The sequence below is a fragment of the Pipistrellus kuhlii genome, unplaced genomic scaffold (genome assembly GCF_014108245.1).
Source record: "Pipistrellus kuhlii isolate mPipKuh1 unplaced genomic scaffold, mPipKuh1.p scaffold_m20_p_8, whole genome shotgun sequence".
In the NCBI taxonomy this organism is placed as follows: domain Eukaryota; kingdom Metazoa; phylum Chordata; class Mammalia; order Chiroptera; family Vespertilionidae; genus Pipistrellus; species Pipistrellus kuhlii.
Window position 1 is genome coordinate 26,676,884 of NW_023425584.1, and position 19,650 is coordinate 26,696,533.

At 44.2% G+C, this 19,650-nt stretch overlaps 1 protein-coding gene and 1 pseudogene across 6 annotated transcripts in view; one reads left to right on the forward strand and one right to left on the reverse strand.

Annotated features, from left to right (window-relative positions):
• Nucleotides 1–1,941: 1,941 nt before the first annotated feature.
• CTNNA1 (catenin alpha 1) overlaps nt 1,942–19,650 on the reverse strand; it is a 172,602-nt gene continuing 154,893 nt past the window's right edge. For 4 of the 6 annotated variants that reach the window (XM_036424924.1, XM_036424923.2, XM_045576499.1 and 1 more), the window contains 8 exons: nt 19,073–19,229; nt 10,121–10,321; nt 9,252–9,403; nt 6,909–7,019; nt 5,635–5,816; nt 5,442–5,547; nt 3,824–3,958; nt 1,942–3,126 (listed from right to left, as the gene is read on the reverse strand). In XM_036424924.1, the coding sequence (XP_036280817.1) occupies nt 2,839–3,126; nt 3,824–3,958; nt 5,442–5,547; nt 5,635–5,816; nt 6,909–7,019; nt 9,252–9,403; nt 10,121–10,321; nt 19,073–19,229 (1,332 nt within the window). In that variant the 3' untranslated portion in view covers nt 1,942–2,838. Of the gene's footprint in view, nt 3,127–3,823; nt 3,959–4,542; nt 4,802–4,827; nt 5,073–5,441; nt 5,548–5,634; nt 5,817–6,908; nt 7,020–9,251; nt 9,404–10,120; nt 10,322–19,072; nt 19,230–19,650 lie in introns of those variants that run through there. The other 2 variants (XM_036424925.2, XM_036424926.2) reach the window with 2 other exon arrangements.
• LOC118711672 lies at nt 15,622–16,821 on the forward strand (annotated as a pseudogene).

Genomic DNA, 19,650 nt, shown 5'->3' on the forward strand with positions numbered 1-19,650 from the left:
CTATGAAGAAAGGGCATGGTCGGAGTTTCTCGAAGGTCTTTTGGATAAAGGTGATTTGTAAAGAGATACCTGAAGACCCTAAAGCACAGGTGTACCTCTGGGGAGTGTCCAGGCAGTGTGAAGGGTGAGTGACAAAGAATGGGAGGGCAGAAGCTAGAGGGCAAACTGTTACTTAAGACTTTGGCTTTTACTGGGAGATGGAAACCATTGCAGGTTGGAGCTGAGAGAATGACATAACCTGACTTGTTTTATAGGGATCCTATAGGCCTGGTGCACGAATTCGTGCATGGGCGGAGCCTGTTGGGCCGCCCCCGAATGGGCAGATCCAGGGCCAACAAGGAAGAGGGGCCACAGGCTACAAGCAGTTGGCTGGCCCTGCCCACCCTGGTTGAACTCCCAGTTGAGGGGGAATTTTGCACATTGATTGTGACTGCCCTGAGGAGTAGGGTGTAGGGAACAGGATGATCAGGGAAGCCCAGTGGGAAAGTGGCTGCTGTGGTCTGGGATCAGGTGGCGGGGAGTCCAACTCTTGGCATTGGCCCCTTACGCTGTCCCCCTCCCAGTGTATCGGGTGGACCGTGTGATCAACAATAAAACGGCAGTGATGGTCATATATATGCCTGTTTTCTGTTCATCCTCACCTGAGGATTGGTTTTGCCTTTCAGAGAATGGAAGGGAGATAGGGGGAGAAAGAGAGAAACATTGATAAGACACACATTGACTGGATGCCTCCCACATATGCCCAACGTAAGGCAGGGAGTGAACCCTCAACCCTTTGGTGTGTGGGCCAATGCTCTAACCACTGAACAACACTGGCCAGGGCAGTGCTGGTCATATTATTTGAGATCAGGTTTTTAAAAAACCTCAACTCCCATCTGGCTGTTGTTTTCCTGGATGATTCCCTTGAGGGGAGCCAGTGACCACATTATAAGCTGCTCTGTGGGAGGCCCACAGAGCACAGAACGGAGGCCGCCCGCCAGCAGGGAGTCTGGAAGCAGTTCCCCAGCCCATCTGGCCTTCGGAGAGAGACTGCAGCTTCACGCAGAGCTGTTCCTGATTCCTGGCCTTCAGAGACTGAGGTAATAAAGGTTTCTTGTTTGGGGGCAGTTTGTTACACAGCAATAGGTGACTAATATGATGTGACTAGGTGACAGTAAATAGAAGTGGTTGGACCCACCATACATTTTAAAGATAAGAGTTTGGACAGATCAAGTTTGAGATATTAAGACATCCATGTGGAGAATTTAGGAGGCAGGCCGTTTTAAGTCAAGGTACAGGAGAAGGCAGCATTTGGACTGTACATAAAGGCAGGAGTCTGGTTAGGTTTGGAAGAGTGAGCAGAGCCAAGGAGACTTGGGTATTGAGCCCAGGGGAGCACAGCTTTTAATGACTAGGAAATGGTGGCAAAGGAAGACAGAATCAGAGTGGAGTGTTCTGAGGCCAGTGAGGAACTTCTGAGGGCGGGGGAGTCACCTGGGCACTTGTGCAGTGAAGTTGGTAAGATGAGGAAAGGGCCAGTCATTCTGGTAATGCTGACAGCCCCTTAAGGGGGACGGTAGTAGAGTGGACTGGAGGAGAGGGGCTGGAATGGCAGAGAGAATGGAAGTGAGGAAGGAAGGACAATACACACACGTCTCTAAGGAGCTTTGCTGGGAGGGGACATGGTGATGGAGGGTATTTTGGAGGCAGCTATTATCTGTATGGGTATAAGCTGATAGAAACAGCTCAAAAGAGAAGGGGGTGATAACCATGGAGAGTTTAAGGACATTTCTAAGGTTCCCCTTGAAGGGTGAACACTTGTTTCTGAGGAGCCATGGGTATAGGCTCCTTGTGGGGGGGGGGCACAGAGCACCACAGATTTTGGGGGCAGATCCGGGAGAGGTTTCATGGGAAGCTTCACTGCTGGAGGCAAAGAAAAAGTGCTTCAACTTCTTGGGCTTAGTTTCAAGGTGGACTTTATTGGGAAGAGTTAGTGTAAAAAACATTCGAATTCATAAAACTTAAATAAGATAGTAAAATTATACCTTGTAGCTATAGTATAATCACTATATTAATCACAAATAAGGTAAAGTCTAAGCAAACGCTACTTTGTTAGGCTACTGCTGTAAGCCCAAGGCAGGAAACACTGCAATTATTTGAAGTGAGCCCAATGATGTATCTGCATTTGGAGCTGAACAAAAGGAAACAAGCAAGTTCTGATTATGGCACCATAACGTTCTAGCCTGAAAAAAAATAAGCAACTTTTTAATATGTCCAGCAGAGCACATTAGTAACTGTAACCATGATTAAAATTCTCATTTCATGTCAGAGTAATCAGTGTTCTGCATGATACATTGTTTGAGTTTCATGTGGTTTGTCCCTCTCAGGACCTTTCTAGAAACATTTCCTCTCTGGGGACCACTTCCTAAGACACCCAGTTTGCTTGCTCTGGTCATCTTTGGCATTTAATACCAGCCAACCTGCCCAGACCCTGGGCTGGTGGAAGGTCCCACCCTGAAAAAAGGATGAGGCAGTTCACCCCTTTTCTCAGACCCTAATGCCATACAACTTGGTCAAGAATGTCACTAAAAGTTAATATGGAATTCTCTTTGGTTATGGGATTTTTATTTAAGCTTATAAAAAAAATACAGCTAGAAATATACTCCTGAATTCTAAAAGTATTTGTGAGTGACTTAAACACAAGTATGTCCTTGCAAAATTCACCACCTGGCCAGGTTTAATATTGCCTATTTCCCTGTGGAATCTAGCATCAGTGCTCTAGTTAGAAATACATTTGAGTGAAGAACAGCGACTGATCTTAAGTGAGCCTGTGGGTGGGGGCAACTGGCTAGGGCAGCCTTAGATGCTGTCCATGGCTCTGAACTCGCTGAGGGCCTGCACAGGGTTCACATGCTTCTTCTGAGATGCCCGTTTAATCTTGGTCTGTGTCTCATCCTGTTTCTCTCTCTTTACCAAGGGTTTTTTCTCAGGTGCCTTCATCTTCCACGACACAGCAGGGAGGTTGAGGGAAGCCATGCCCTGCGACTTCTGGTATTTGGTGGAGGCCACATAGGATGCCTTCACTGTCTGCACCACGGCGTTCATCAGGTTCTTGGCGGCCTGGATCAGGGACATGGCGCTGTCCACCTGAGAGACAAGACACGGGGCGGTGAGGAGCACAGGCCTGGCCTTTAGCTCCCTCCCTCCTTCCCTTCAGGGGTGGCTCTCTTCCAATGGCTAGCTGCTCTTATTCAAATACCCTGAAAAAGCCTTTTCAGATCTTTTGAAGAAATAAAGGGAACAGTAACAAAAATGTAAAGCACATCACCTACCCATCACCCCTCAAACAAGCTGGCGGCGGCCTGAAGTCAGCCGTCCTAGACACAAACCCACTGCTGTCAGCCATGGCCACTGACATTGCAGCAGGTGATCAAATGGTATCAATTTCTTTGAAAGGAAATTCCGGGGAATTAATGGGCCCAGCCCACTGAGCTCTTTGCCCTACCCCAGGTGATGAGAGGTCCAGATCAGTGATATGGTAAAGAGACAAGGAGGGGTGGAAAATACTTAAGCATTTGGGGAGGTAGAGGAGAGTTGAGGAAGCCTTGCTATATCATTTTTGCAATTTTTGAACAGGCTCAATTCTTCTGAGGGGGAAGAAAAACAAGGAAGATTTAAAAAAAAAACACCACCCTGCAACTGAGGTGTAGCCAGCCCTTGGCCTCCAAGGAACAAACTTCAGGGTTTCCAGAGCTCACCTTCGCAGTTCAGGGCAGGTAAGGAGTGTATGTGGACAAGGTGAGACTAGTCCCACCAGCCACTTCTTTTCACAGATGACACTTACCCCAGAGACAACGAGCTCCCCACCAAGGTTCTGCACCTCGGCCTTGACTTTGCTGCAGATGTTGAGCTGGTGGCAGTAGAGAGCAATGCGCTGCAGGTAGGCCAGCAGGTCCTGCTTGCAGGCCGAGTCTGGACACTGACAGGAGAATAAGGTTAGCAGAGCACCCAGGCCTGTCTTTTAAACCTCTCACAGTGTGCCACCAAGAGAGGCTTCCTCTCTCCTTGCTGGAGCAAAGGGCATGAGATGAGTGACTCAATTACCTGGGCAGTTTGGCTCTAGGCGGCCCTCTGCTTGGGCCCAACCCCCTAAAGGGGAGAAGAGCCTGATGCTCTGGGCTTGCTAAACCATCCCAACAGCTCTTCTGCTCAGTTATGATACAGGTGGCTAGTGTGGTGGTGTTTGTGTGCAGTCATGGAGCCTGGGGTTGCTGTGTAAGGTTGTTTGCTCAGGATGGGAAGCCTGCTGCATGAGGCTTGGGTTGCTGTGTAAGACTGATGGTCCGTGCTCGGTCAGAGCTTGGGGTTGCTGCATGAGGCTGGGCTGTTCGCGTGCAGATGGGGTGCCCAGTGAGCCTGGGGGAAGGAGAGGTTCACTTCAGGCAGCGATGGAGGACGAGTGAATCAAAGCAACAGAAGGAGCACGTGGAGACCGTGAGGTCTTGACCAGCCACTGCCCAAGCTTAGGAAGTTTAACCCAGAGAAAGAAATACAGAGCACCTCTCGGGTTTTCATAGCAAGCATTTCCCTCTGGGAGTCTGGGCACAGACAAACCTGTAGACCATGCTGGAAATTTTGAATTTAAGAATCGTTCGGAACACGGCAGAGCCCTATCAAGATACGCATTTTAAGATGAGCATGTAGCAAGACTGTAGTAGCAAGACTGTACTGGCAGCTGTATGGAGGCTGGCGCGGAGAAGAGGGAAAGCAGTGAGGAGCAGCCATCCAGGCGTGGGGCTATGGAGGTTGGCCTGAGCTGGCGTTGAGAGGGGACAGGACTAGATGGTGGCCAGTAGAAGCACTTAGCACTGGATTCCGGGAAGGAGGGGTCAGAATGACTTCTGAATCTGGCTTAAGCGATAAGGCACTGCTGTCCCTCAAACCAGATACCAGGTGAGAGGCTTGATACCTCAGGGAAAGGCCTTAGACTGCAAGGAGCTGTGAGAAACAGCATCTCTAGTAAATAAGTCTTGGAACATCGAATGAAAATGTAAACTTTCCAGGAGGTAGGAACCACATTTTCTGATATATCACTACAGAGATAAGGGTTTATGAAATCTGGGTAGCTGAGGACACACGTATCTGTCCCAAACTGGACACATTATCCTGCTGCTTCTAAAAAGTAAATCCACGGGAAGGGACACTCACACCTGGGGTCAGTGTGGTAGGCTTGCAAGCAGTGCCTGCCCAGAGCTCGAGTTACACGTCCCCAGGGGAGGCTAGTTTTTAGCCGTTATTGAGCACAGACACCTCCAGGGATGTCCTCTCATGCAAACACCTTGTCTCAAATTCTTAAAAATCTATGCTGGTTGGCAAGTTAAGAACAATTTTTGAGATGAGTGGTGTGTCCCCTGAAAATTGTTATTGCTGCCTGAGACCCATGTGGCAGGTCTGTTACTTACATGGTCTGCGATGGTGCGGCCAAGCTTATCCATCCTGGATCCTGCCTCTGCAATTTTCTTGGCAGCACTGATCACATCTGATGTGTTTTTGAGCGGTCCCTTACCTCTGGAAAAACGAAAACGATGATTGCACGTGAAGCCCTGTAGTTGGCCGTGAGTAGGAAAGAGACGATGGGGGCCAGGCACTGCTCACCGGGTGAAGTCGGTCATCTCCATCATGATCATGCACATCTGCTTGGCCAGCACGATGATGTCGTTACCACTGTCGTCCCATTTGGACACTTCAGCGTCCAGCTTACTTTTTTCTTCCTGGAAGCTGGCCACCTGTTCTGCAATCTTTGCTTTTTGCTCTTGGGGAAGCTGAGCCATGATTGCCTAAAATCAGAAGCACAGAAAGCTCTTACATGAAAAGAATATGACATTCTCACAGTACATTAGCCAAAAGCATTTCCACCGAGCAATCTATGACATAGGTAGGATAATGCTTTAATAGGTTTCATTTTGCCTGAAGGGCCATTCCTAACCCACTTTTAAGAACAAATTTTAGTGTGGAGGAACACAAGAGTGTAAGGGGTACAGGCTCATGTGGAAGCTTCGGGGTCACACTGGCACAGGAACAGAGCTGCTTAATTGAGTTCTGCAAAAGTTTCAGCCTGTCTCCTGTGAGAGCTCAGATGAGAGAAGGGCTAATGCTGGCGGCGCTTTCCCAAGCATTTCCTGTGGCCGCATTGCATGTTTAACTTTTCAAGGTGAACTGGAAGTGGTTTTAGGATATACATTTTAAAGAAGGCAGGCAGAGAGCCTGCTGGGGTACATGCACTTTGTGTATCTCAGTAGCATTGAAACCTCAGCAAAGGAGCACCTGGGCTCCCCTCAGTGCTCATGACAAAGCGGGGCCTAAAGCAGGGATGTACTCGTTGTTCAAAACGAGACCTGAAAAAGGACTCCTTAGAAATGTTTCTTGGATCCTCCCCAAAACAAAAATGCTACTGATGGAAGATTATTGGCTCAAATGCAAAGGTTCTTACTGATTTTCTTGAATGTACCACTGTTACTTTATTTAACCCATAAAATATTTCAGTATAACTGATATGGACAAAGACTGCCATCTTTTTAACGATCCTAGGGCTCTCCTGATGCAGGATCCTCACAAACCAAGCCGCTGGGCACAAGTGAGGAGAAACTTACAATTGACTAGTAGGTGCCCCAACTCCTGTTATATGGCCAGAAAAAGAGAGGGAAAATAGGGTTCTCAATACTGAGAGTATTTTCCTGGAAAAGCTAAGACCTGAGAGGGAAGAAGGTCTGCAGAACAAATTGGCTATTTTTTTGAGAGACACATTGATTAGTTGCCTCCCACACACATCCCTGCTGGGGATTGAGCCTGCAACCCTTTTATGTGCAGGCTGACACACTATCCACTAAGCCAAACTGGCTAGGGCCAAACAAGTTTAACCGATTCCTTACCCGGGCACTCTGGCCAGCTATCAGCTGGTCATCCTCTGTCTGGACGCTTGTCCTGCTGCGGACATCGAAGTCTTCTGTCTCGAAGTCAGAGTCATCCAACTCCTCCGGAGTCTGCCACCAAGAGAGAGAGATGAGCCAGACACAACGTAGGCCTCCCGCTGCCCCGAGCCACTCAGTACACACCACACCCTGCCTGATGCAGGAACACCCAGCATGTTCATGTGCAGTGTTCTAAACAGATGTGGTAACAGCTAAAAGCACTCACTATTCATTTGAGACCTTGCTCATAGGTGCACCTGTGGGCAGTTCATCCAACAAACAGTATCAGGGCACCACACTGGCCAAAGGGTTCCTTTCTGAGGGTTAGGGCTTCAATTCCCACCCCTGAGTCAAGACTCTTTGACATAAGATTTAAACTTCCTAATGTACTTCACCAGCTGCATCCAAAGATAAGAACTGTCCATGGTAGAAAAGGTACTGTATTAAAAACAGGTATTTTACACATTAGGCAGTTTAATTTTTCAACTTTATGATAAAAAGAACATTAAATGTATTAAATAATATTGGGTCTTCTCTTAAAAATAGTGAAATGTTTTGTATTTTTTCCTTTGATAGGAGGGAAAGAGAGAATGTGGCAGATAAGATCTAAATACCAAAGGAACTGATTAATGATCCTAGTTCTACTTTAATTATGAAATAAAATTCTATTTTGCACAATCTCCAGCATCACATGATTAACAGCTGACTTGAAACATATGTCATCTGGAAGTCTCAGTAAGGGCAGGCCCTCACCTTCCCCAGGACCCGATCCAAGCCCAGCCCCTAGAGTTGCTGTAGTGAGGACGTGAGAGAAGGCACCTGACACCAAGAGACTGTACGTGTGCGAGGGCCAGGCCCCTCCCTCGATGGGAAGAGGGAGAATAGCAGAGAGCACATCAACACAAGATCCCGGAGTCTCTCTGACTTGGGAGCGCAGTCACCATTGCCCATTTTAATCCTTTCAGAGCTGTAAGAGGAATCCACGCCAGCTGCCTGCCCCTAAGATGGGGTTTCCCACAACTCTACGTGCTTCTTCAGAAAGGACTCTGGAATTTGAAGCATCCCTGGAGATAGGAAGTTTCAGCCACTCAAATCCCCAAAGGCATTAGCCTCCATCATTAAGGTTTCTGTTACTGTTTCTGGGTGTCTGTGGGTACAGAAAGGCTTCTGGGGAAACAGGGCTGCATTCATTGGCCCTGATGTATGTGATCCGGGGTCCCTTCACACCACTGAGACCTTGCATTCAGCCAGGCGGCTGCATAACATGGTTCTTCTTTAGCAGCAGGACTAAAGAAAGCAAAAGGCTCCACAAGCGGCCTCACCCCAACATGTCCGGATGACCTGTGCCTGCAGGAACAGCCAACCAGGCAATCTCTGAACAGTTCTTTTTCCTCCTCACTCCAGGGCAGTACAGTCTTGCCTAAGGGTGTCTACACTGCATATAAAATGGATCCAGCCTAATCCAACTGTCTTAGAAATGGTCTCTTTCCAGCTGACAGTCCAGTGAGGCTCTGCAGCTGTCAGCCTGAGTGAGTAAAAAGTGAGACAGATCCCTGCATACCTTGAGGTCTGACTAGCAAACCATGAAGCTGTGAATGAAGCTCCTTTGATCCAACTAAATCAACAGCAAAGCAGCCACCTCTGCTGCGGACAGAGGCACGCACTTATGCTCAGAACAGCATGTGAAGGATGACTGCTTTGGGAAAGGCAGCTGCGAGACCCAGGCCTAGCACCCTGGGGGTACATTACAGAGGGGTTGGAGCTTTCAGATGGTGAGAACTGCTGCTCTCTCAGAGACGATGGGCCACAGGGGCCCTGAGCAGGTGGCACTTCCATTCAGCTACGGTGCGAGGCTCAACACTTGGCCATGAGCCAAGGCTGCCACAGTCACTCATCCTCACCCTGAATTGGGGTTCTAGCATCCTGCCTGCCACCTCTTCAAGGCTCCATGTGAAGAATAACGTCAGACAGCCTGCAGTGAGGAATACTCCCTTCTCTGAAATTAACTATTTTCTATAGTTTCCCTCTAACGCAAATGGAAACCTCCGATCTGTGGTGATTGCTCTAAAATCATCAGGAGCAACTCATACTAGCTCCTGTTCTCAGTCTGAGTTTGGGCTCTAACTTGCAACTAAAAGTCATTTTAGACAATGTAATTAAATATATCTCATTCTAACAGCTTTTAGATTCATGGTTTTAATATACTGCCAATGCATCTGCTGAGTTCCAGAATGATGCATTGTTCTCAAGGTTAGCAAATGATTAAGAACAAGCTATTAAAACATCCAAAATGCAGTTACTCACCCTTATCATCAACACCGCTTTCCTGATGTCCCGGATGCCATCGTACACCAGGCGGGAGGCATCGATAAACTCATTCTCATCCATGGGCTGGGCAGGGTCCGAGCTGAGGGCTTCCACGGCTGCTTCTACTTGCTCAGTAAAACGCGGCATAACTGAAGAGACAGAAGCCCAGAGACATCATTCTAGAGCCCTCCCTGAATCTACCTCACTCGGAAAGAGGCAAGGTGAGCCTCCACTTGGACCTATGTGAGACTTACCGTTGAAATAAATTAAATGCCAAATTTTACAATATTTCAACCAAGTCTCAAATCATCCTCTTTGTCTCTGACCAGATTATACAATAAAGGAATTTGATGGTTGAGAACATTGAAATAAGATTAATTTGAGGCCTTGCTTAAGAATGGGACCCTCCTTAAATTAGTATTTATTCACTAACAGAAGACTTAACTTGAAATTTCGTCTTAAACAGTGCTTTCAGAATTATTTCCTCAGCCCTGGCTGGGCGGCTTAGTTGGTTAGAACGTCATCCCTCACAACAAAAGGTTGCAGGTTTGATTCCCAGTCAGGGCACATACCTAGTTTGCAGGTTTGATCCTTGGTCAGGACATGTATACCACGTAATGAACTGATGTTTCCCTTCCCCTCTCTCTAAAATCAATTATATATATCCATCTATCCTCAGATGAGGATAAAAAAAAAATTATTTCTGATCGTTAATCAGGGGACCCATATAAAGGAAATGTGTGTGAAAGGCAATTGGGCTGACCAACTTTTCACAAGTCTGACGTCCACCCAGAACACCTGAGTCCTGGTCTCCTACTTCCCACCGGGCTGTGTGGGCCGCACCATAAGGCAGGGGGTTCCCGTACCTGTGTTGGAGAGAAGCTTGGTAGCTTCCAGCACCTTCTCTGTGTAGACCCCTGGCTCATAATTGTCCATTTCTGAGGTGACTACATGAATGACCCGGGCTGCCCGGCCTCGGATTGCACCAGCTGTGCGGTCCAGCCCGTCCACATCTTTCTCTTGGAGAGCAATGACACATTTGTTCACATCTTCCAATATGTGATTCTCTGAAAAACAAACAAAAGTGGAATGAAGGAGAAGGCCTTTCATAAGAAGGGGACAATATTTTTTCGCCTTAATTTTTTTTTCTCTTAGAGTTGTTATATAATAAATATCAGTTTCCATATAAATGTCTAACCACATAGTGATAAGACATTTATATAACTTGCAAAGTGATCACCCTAAATATGTCTAGTACCCACCTGACATCATATATAGTTATTACAACACTGACTGTATTCCCTATGATGAGAAGGGGACAATAATTGTTAGTTGGCATGTACCATTTCACTGAGAGCTCACTTTGTGCCAGCCACAGTGCCAAAAGCTTTCACATGCATTACTGCACTGAAAAGATTAACCACTGGATTAAATGTCCTACTGAAACTCAAACTCAACCTATAATCACCTCCGACAATAAATCTTTATTCTAGGTTTTTTAAAAAAAGAAAAAGGCCCACCTCTAAGGCACAGTTGTTCTATAAGTCAAGCAGATGATTCAGATAACAGAAACCTCAAGAACTTCTCTTCCCCTTAAATAATCATTGACCTTATGTATATCCCAAAGTCTAAGTTAGAAGAACAGGTTACTGTAAGACTACTTCCCAGTGCCTCAGCCCTCCCGCCAGCAGATGCCAGTGGCAGCCAGCGCAGCCTGAGGAGCAGCTGCGGTCCGCAGGGGAAGCCTTCCTGAGGGGCGGAGGGCGCACACCAAGGAAACATTCCTGACCCTGCAGGCTGCAGGTGCGCCTGTTGTGATATTTGTGGAAATTCTTGAATTAAGCCGAGAAGTGGCTCCTACCAGTGACAGAGCTGGAAGACACACCAAAACTTTTTCCTCAAAGCAAAAAAGCTTGACACTAGATCTTGGAAACTTCAGAGTAAGGCATTCGCTTCAACCTCCTCGATAATAGCAAAAGGAGACAACCCAAAGTTCAAGAGCAGAGTGAGAAATAAGTTTGCCGCACGATGTACCGTGTTTCCCCTGAAAAATAAGACCTAGCGCATGGAAAGATAAGACATCCCCTGAAAAATAAGACCTAGCGCAACTTTGGGAGAAAAAATTAATATAAGACACTGTCTTATTTTCGGGGAAACAGAATGACGGGCTGCCCAGACGGGTGTGTGTGTGTGTGTGTGTGTGTGTGTGTGTGTGTGTGTGTGTGTGTGTGTGTGTGTGGTGGTGGAAAGGGGCGCGGCACAAGGAACACAAAGGAAAGTTCCTAGGTTATTACCTGGCCATTTCCTTCGTGCCTGGAAAGAAGCCGTCTTCAAAACATGTAAGAACCCTTAGAAACAAAGATATGCCCACTCTGTAAGCCAAGAGAGTACCTGGCACAACAGGTGAAAGACTGATCCCAGTTCTGGAAGAGCAGAGCAATTAGTAGAAATGCAATTTGTTTAAAAAACACATCTGGTTAGTCCTCTGCCAGCCCTGGCTACCTTATGCTTTGACTTATCATTATCTAGCACTAGTTCCTAATTTAATCCACTTTCAAAGCCTCTGCTAATGTAGTCACATTATATATAACAATACGCTTCACCTCTTAAATACCCAAAACAAGAAAGTGGTCATGATAGGCTGTTTCCTTTCATCTCAAGTACTCAGCAGTATAGCTGTGAACAGAGCCACCAGGCGCCCTGCCTCTGGGCTTGAGGATCTCCAGTTGGCCCCAAGCACCAACAACCCTCCCTTTGTAGTTCCCAAGAGACTGCAGACAGGGTCTCTATAAGGATCTCTTTGTTCTAAAACCATAAGTATAAAGGGATAAGATGGGGAGAAAAATCACAAGAAAGAAATAACGATGTGAGCAATTACAATTAAAAGGAAGTTTGGTAAAAACATCTTTGCTACAAAACTAAACTAACTCTTATCATATGATCCAGCAATCACATTCCTTGGTATTTATCCAAAGACAATGAAAACTTACATCCACATAAAAACCTGCACATGGATGTTTATAGCAGCTTTATTCATAACTGCCAAAACTTGAAAGCAACGAAGATGTCCTTCAAGTGGGTGGAACAGATAAACTGTGGTACATCTAGACAATGAAATATTACTTAGCACTAAAAAGCAATGATGGGTAGGAATGGGCTACAAGGGGTGAATGGGGGGGGGGGAGGATATTACATTCAACAAAGATTTTTTTAAAAAATTTAAAATGCATGTAAAAACAATAATTATCAAGTCATGAAAAGACATGGAGGAATTGTAAATGAATATTACTAAGTGATATTCAGACAGTCTGAAAAGGCTACATACTATATGATTCCTACTATATGACATTCTGGAGATGGCAAAACTATGGAGATGGGGGGGAGGAGAATGGGTTGCAGAGAGGAGGGAGGAATAGACAGAACACAATACAGTTAAGATGACATTCACTTAATGTCTACTAAATTAAAAATTAGACTTGTTAGGGATACTATTGAAAGAGAAAACATTAAACCTTTTACATGAACAAATTTTAAGAGAGATATAAGAATAAATGGGTTTGCATCTCACACCTGTCAGAATGGCCAACATCAACAAATCAACAAACGACAAGTGTTGGCGAGGTTGCGGAGAAAAAGGAACCCTCGTGCATTGCTGGTGGGAATGTAGACTGGTGCAACCACTGTGGAGAACAGTATGGAGCTTCCTCAAAAAACTGAAAATGGAACTCCCATTTGACCCAGTAATCCCACTTCTAGGAATATATCCCAAGAAGCTAGAAACATCCATCAGAAAGAATATATGCATACCTATGTTCATAGCAGCACAATTTACAATAGCTAGGATTTGGAAACAGCCTAGGTGCCCATCAGCAGATGATTAGATCCAAAAACTATGTACATTTACACAATGGAATATTACGCAGCCATAAAAAAAAAATTCTCATTGTTTGCAGCAACCTGGATGGAATTGGAGAACATCATGCTGAGTGAAACAAGCCAATCAATGAGACACCACATGACCTCACTTCTTTATGGATGATAAAGAACATTATAAACTGAAGAACCAAAAGATAGATATAGAGACAGTAAAGCAACAAGCAGACTGTCGAATTACAGCGGGGAGGTTGGGGAGATCTGGGGGAGATAAGAGATCAACCGAAGGACTTGTTTACATGCATATAAGTACAACCAATGGACACAAAACTCCGGGAAGGGAGGGTATGTACCGGGGGTGGGGGGGCCATTGGTATATGTACAAAAATAATAATTTAGTAAAAATATATATATATAAAAAAGAATGGGTTTAGAGTCCATCAGAAGCATCATTTACATATCAATTCTCTACATATTAATTTTAACTAAACAGAATGGTACCTATCCACCACAACTGAATCTAACACATTTTACACTTGCATTTTATATCACTAAGAAAAGAAAAATAAAAAAAGTAAAGATGGTGCTAACTAAATCTGAACCAATGTTTTCTCATATCACTGATTTTAAAGACTCATCCCTGTTTCAGGATCGTTAATACGTGGGGATGGGGGGAGCACGTCTTAGAATCAACGAAGCCCGATTCTTTTTTGTGCACTAAACAAAGGGGCCCAACTTCCACCAAGGATTTGCTAACCTTCATCTAGACAGCTATGTTTTTAAAAATCAATTTAGACCTTGAATTTATACTGCCTTTCATCCAGATGAATGCAAACCAGGAAAGGGTTTGTCATTCTTTAGCGACAGGAAGCTTATTATTTCAGGAAGTTGACTAAAGTAATATTCTCTACCCTCACTGAACAGCTGTGTCTAGGAAAACCCCAGCCAGCTGAGGCCACCACACACCCAGGACACAGCATCAACCCTGCTCTCCACACGGGTGCCATTGGCAAGTACAAACATGGGAGGATTGGAGGTACCCACACTAACCACAAATTACTTAAGTTTTAATTGAAATTCCCAGGGAACTTAGCCTGGGTCCATTATGAGAAGACACACCAAACTGTACCACATTAAAGGCTCTGATTGTTCATTACAGTCTTTTTTGTAGGTGCTTCTAACAAGGAAAAGAGTCATATACATATAACAGTATTTATTATGGACACTATTATTACGTGTTTTTCATCTGGAAACCTTTTTAGGTCCATCTCTATAGATCTAACCCATCTATTTTAATGGCTGTGCAGTCCCTATTAAATAGATGGAAGGACCATAAATCAGCCTTCTCTTACACCTTTTGGTCGAACAGCCTGGTACAGATATTTTGGCAAACATCTGTGTACAAGTCCCTGGGGAAAGTCTCTAGCAACAGGATTACTAAATCAAAGGCATACACATTTAAAGTAGATGTTTGGTACCTAATTGCCATCTAGGAACCAAGCCAGTTGGCACTCTCCAAAAAAGGATGCATAAACTTATACATCAGTCCACAGTGCCCGGCAGGGTCTGTCCTGTATACCCTGTGCTCTGGATATTTTTATTGGTACAATCTTATGCACATAGAAGTAATGTTGTTATACAAAGGACTTACTATTATATATAACAGGAAATATTCTGATTGTTTGATGTTTAACTAAATGGTAGCTTTTTCCCCGTCAGCCTACAGACTGAAGGGTTCCAGGTTTGATTCCAATTAAGGGCACATACCCAGGTTGCAGGTTCAATCCCTAGTAGGGAGGGTGCAGGAGGCAGCTGATCAATGATTCTCCTCATTGATATTTCTCTCTCTCACCTTTTCCCTTCCTCTATGAAATCAATATAAATATAAATACATATTTTAAAATCACCATTAATTAATGAGGAAACTGAGGCACAGAAGTATTGAGTGACCTGCCTGAAGCAACACAGCTAGTGGGCACTGGAGTCAGAAGCCAAATTTAACTTCACTACCTATGCCACTTCTTCAAAAGAGAAACTCTTCAGTTTTGCATTTTTGCTATAAAACACAAAAACAAAAATAAGGTGATTTTTATTTAATGTCCTCCAAATCAGACCAAATTCTTTGGGCACACTGATACATAATGAAGAAAAAAGTACAAATTACCACTCTTGTGGATTGCCCCAAAGTATCTAATGCAATATGTTATTTGCTTCTAAGACCATATGGTAAAGCAATGTAGTAAACCAATTAGAACCACCTGCATCTTTAAAAGTAAAAAAATTTAAAAAGCAACCGAAACTTCCATGTGTAAGCAGAGTAAATGAATGAGAAAGTAAATTGCATTTCCATGGAAAACATTTATCAAATACAATTCAAATGAAATTCAAACAGTCTTTATCACTTTGTTAAATTTCAAACCACCATTCTTATGGGATCAGTCAATGCAAATACATTCTTGATTTGCTGAATGCTCCCTAGTATCCAAAACCATCTACAATATTCACAAGGCAACATTATGAACAGAACAGCTTGGGGGAAAGGAGTCCCCATTTCCTCTTCCCTGAGAGTGGCATGCATATACCTCTCTATTTTCAAGTGCCACACTCTCATATTTGATATGCAGTAACCCAAGTTCTCCTTGCCCTGCAGATTCAGAAAACACTGGCATCAGGGTCTTGCAGATGACATGCAAAATGGCCACTACTTTTTGAGCCACAAATTTAGGATATGCCTTATGATAAGTATAAGGGAAGTTAGGAATCAATGGAACAGAATATCCAGGAACAACAGAACTGAAGCAGCCTAATAGGGTTCTCTCAGTCCTAATCCCTAAATAACTTCCCCTTGGATAGGCTACAACAAACATCCTGGCCCTATGGATCCCAAGAGGGAATGTGATGGCAGATAATCATTAGTGAAAATAACCTATAAAAACCCTCCCACTGCCAACGGGTTACAAGGCACCAAAATACAGTAGAGAACAACCACTCTAAGGAGTCAAGTGGCATTATCACTTTTCATTTGGCAACATTTTATGAAGCCCACCAACCTTAAGGCCCATCTCTCCAGATGACAATCACCATGGTGGGACTTAACTGGTAACTCCCCTGTTCAGAAGCGGATGGGGCTCCTGAAGCACCAGTGTGTGAGAGGGCAGGAGGAAATTGGCCAAGGGGGAAAATCAGCATGAGAAGACATGGCTTCTCATCTAAAGACTGCCCCAGAATGACATCTGCTCTCCATTCCACGGTGCATATCCACAGATGCTTAGCTGCACAAGGACCAAGAACTGGGACCAGAGGGGGCTTGCCCAATAACGGTGAGGTTCCTCTCAATGAGAGCCAGCCATGACTACCCTACTGAGGCTATGTGTCATGAGATGGGGAGAAATCTCTAGACCCCCCCAAAAAACAAACAAAAAATCAAACACCTGCAAAAGCTGGGGGAGGCCCTTAGTAGACTGAGCTGCAGATGAATTGGAACCTCCTGCTTCAGCGAGATCATGTTTCTCCAATATTACCTCAATGAAAAGGGGACCAGGTCTATACCCTGAAGAAGTCTGACTCTATAGGACAACAGACCTACTCAGGCCATCCTGCTCGGTACACCCGACGGCAAATATTCTCAACAATGAATCACCATCAAGGAATATTTCAAGGTGTGATGACCCAGCAACGGCGCCCTGTACTGTGAGGGTCCCTTAAATTTCATGCCTCTCCTGCCACCCTCAATGACCCCTTTGAGACTTTCTGAAACCAAGCTTTTCAGTAGTGAGCCTTGAAACCTTCTTACCATCCTTAGTCTTTGGAATCCAGTGCCATCATTACCTTTGGTCCTGCTTGTGTGAAGCAATCATGGTAGCACCCCCCTTAAAGGGAACAAATTTAAGTCTGCTTTTCATATTTAGTCTGCCACATTAAAATGATTTGAAAGAAAAAAAGTGCTAAAGCTGCCATAGGTGAGGTGGATACATAAAGGCATAAAGGACTCTGAATGCTAAAAATTAACTGGTTAATGGAGACCTCTGCACAGGCATTAGCTTGTCTGTTCCCTTCATCCTATGCCCCTAAAAAGCACATTTAAAAATCAGGAATTGTTCATTATTTAATTACTTGACATTGCTAAGCAAGTCTGTGACAAAACATTAGAGAAACTTACCATATAAAATTCGGATGCTCTGAAAATACCACGACTTTTTGAGTAGAAGAATTGTTCTGTGTTTTTATATGCTAAATAGAAACTGTCTAAACTCCTTTCCATCAAGTCAACCCTTATACTTTCCACAGTTGCATAAAAATTGATCAGAGAAAATTGTATCTGTTAGAGAATTTTATTTCTCTTTACCATTCTTCTGCTTTATGTCACATACCCTAATCATACTGCCTGGATTTCACTAACCACTACTGCAGAATCCCCTTTGTTCTCTGATTTGAAGATGTATGAGAAATATTCGATTCTCTCTCAGTTTATTTTGCTGTAAGAACCGAAAATCCTTTGAGACCAAGCCTGATACACCCACTCTAATCAGGAGAGGGGAAGTTTAGGAATGGCTTAGCTAGCTCCAGAGGGGTGCTTTGCACTGAGAATCCTGAATTAAAGGTGTGTTTTGAAGGTAGAATGTCCCCCCCCCTCCCAAACCTATGAAAAAGACTAATTCAGTACTTTATTGGGAAAAACAACGCAAGGCCAAGATTAAAACAACAACAACAACAACAACAACAAACCATTTGCTGCATTTTTTGGCACCTGCCAAGATGTGCTTCCAAATGAGTTTTTGTTTTAAAGTACCAGCATCTGTAATTTGGTGATCCTGCAGCAGCACAGTTTACACTCTTTTTTGCAGTTTATGGATTGCTGCTCCTTACTCTATCAAGCAGAGCCACCAATCCCAAGGAAAGCAGGCAGAGACGGGGGCATTGGTATGCGGAGCACACTGTCACCTTATGTAGGTCACTGCTGGAGGGCTGTGCTGTGCATGTACTCAGGCCCCGCTTCTGTTTCAAGCCCCACTGCCACCCGCACTCCCATGTTCCAGCCTGTGGTTTCCTCGGGCGAAAGGTAGTTTCAGCCCTACTACTGCCCAGCTCTGACTGCCCAGCCACTGGCCGCGATGTCTGGCACCTCCGGCAGCAAGCAGTGCAGCCAAGGGCAGCAGAGGATCCGTTAAATGGAGAGTGCATTTATACTTAACTCTCAGGAGATGGATTGAAATTTATCTCTGTGCGATAAACAGTGAATTGCAATTGACAGACATTTTCTATATGAATGCAATTTACTATGTCATTACCAGTTTATGTTTATATAATGAAATCAACTGTTTTTGTGACATGAATTACCCAGATTTATTTTTTTACAAGTTCATAATTAAATGGCATTTAAATATTTCCTCTCTGTTTTCTGTCTGTGTATCATAGTCTTTTGAAAAGTAGTCAGTCCAACTATGATCATTTGTGAGTGAGAAAGAAAGAGATTTCCAAGAAGGGGAAAAATTATTTTCAAAACGAAACTAAAGGTGATGGTGTTGGCATTCCCTTCTCTTGTTTCACCGCCTCATAACAAAAAACCACAGCCTCTATTAGGATACAGGACATGTTTTCTAAACACAACAGCAGGAAGAGTGGTGAATGTTATGGTGCTGTACAGGTCAGTTGCAAAATCCTACTCTTAAACAGGGAAAACCCTCTGCCAGCCAGTTTTCTAACTGAAGCTTCTAAGATGAAAACCAGCCCACCATCTGGGAAACAACTGCAATGCCACCTCCTATGGCTCAGCCGTCTGTGATAGCTTCTCTTTTTTTTTAAATTAAAATGAAAACCAGCTCAGTATTATTGCTAGAATAACTTATCTGCCCAGACTTGGGGGTGTTAAGATTGCCATTACTGTAACTTAGGCAAAAGTAATTATGCACATCCTCACAAGCCTCTCTGGGGAAACAGCTGATTACCTGAGACAGCCAGGAAGTCATCAATGGAAGTAATGTCATCGACGGCATCTGTGAGAACACGGACTTGCTTTTCCCACTGTTCTTTAAAAAGATCCATGTTCTCTTGGGCCAGCTTACTCTGTGGTTTCGCTGCTAAAGCCAATGCAGCATTAATAACCTGTAAAGATAGTCAAGTTCACTATTTACTTTTCAGGGTCATGAAAATAAAACAGGTGGGATAACATGCTCAGTAGAGTGGCGATGGCTTTGTTTCACATGCGTTTTACAGGACACATGATACCACACATTTCACTATAACACAAAGCTGGAATAGAGAAATGTGTTAAACAGGTTTTTAAATCTGAATGTAGAAGCAACACATTTGCAATATGGAACTATAGTAATACACTGAAAATATGGACAATTACAAACAAATAAAAATATCTAATCTTTCCACTGCGTGATAGCAACTCTATAATTTTTTATATTATATCCCAGGCTTTTTTCTCCTCATATACATATGTATGCATGTCAAAGAAATTCACAATTAGAATTATGTGCTACATAATTATTTCTTTTAAATACTTCTCCATATCATC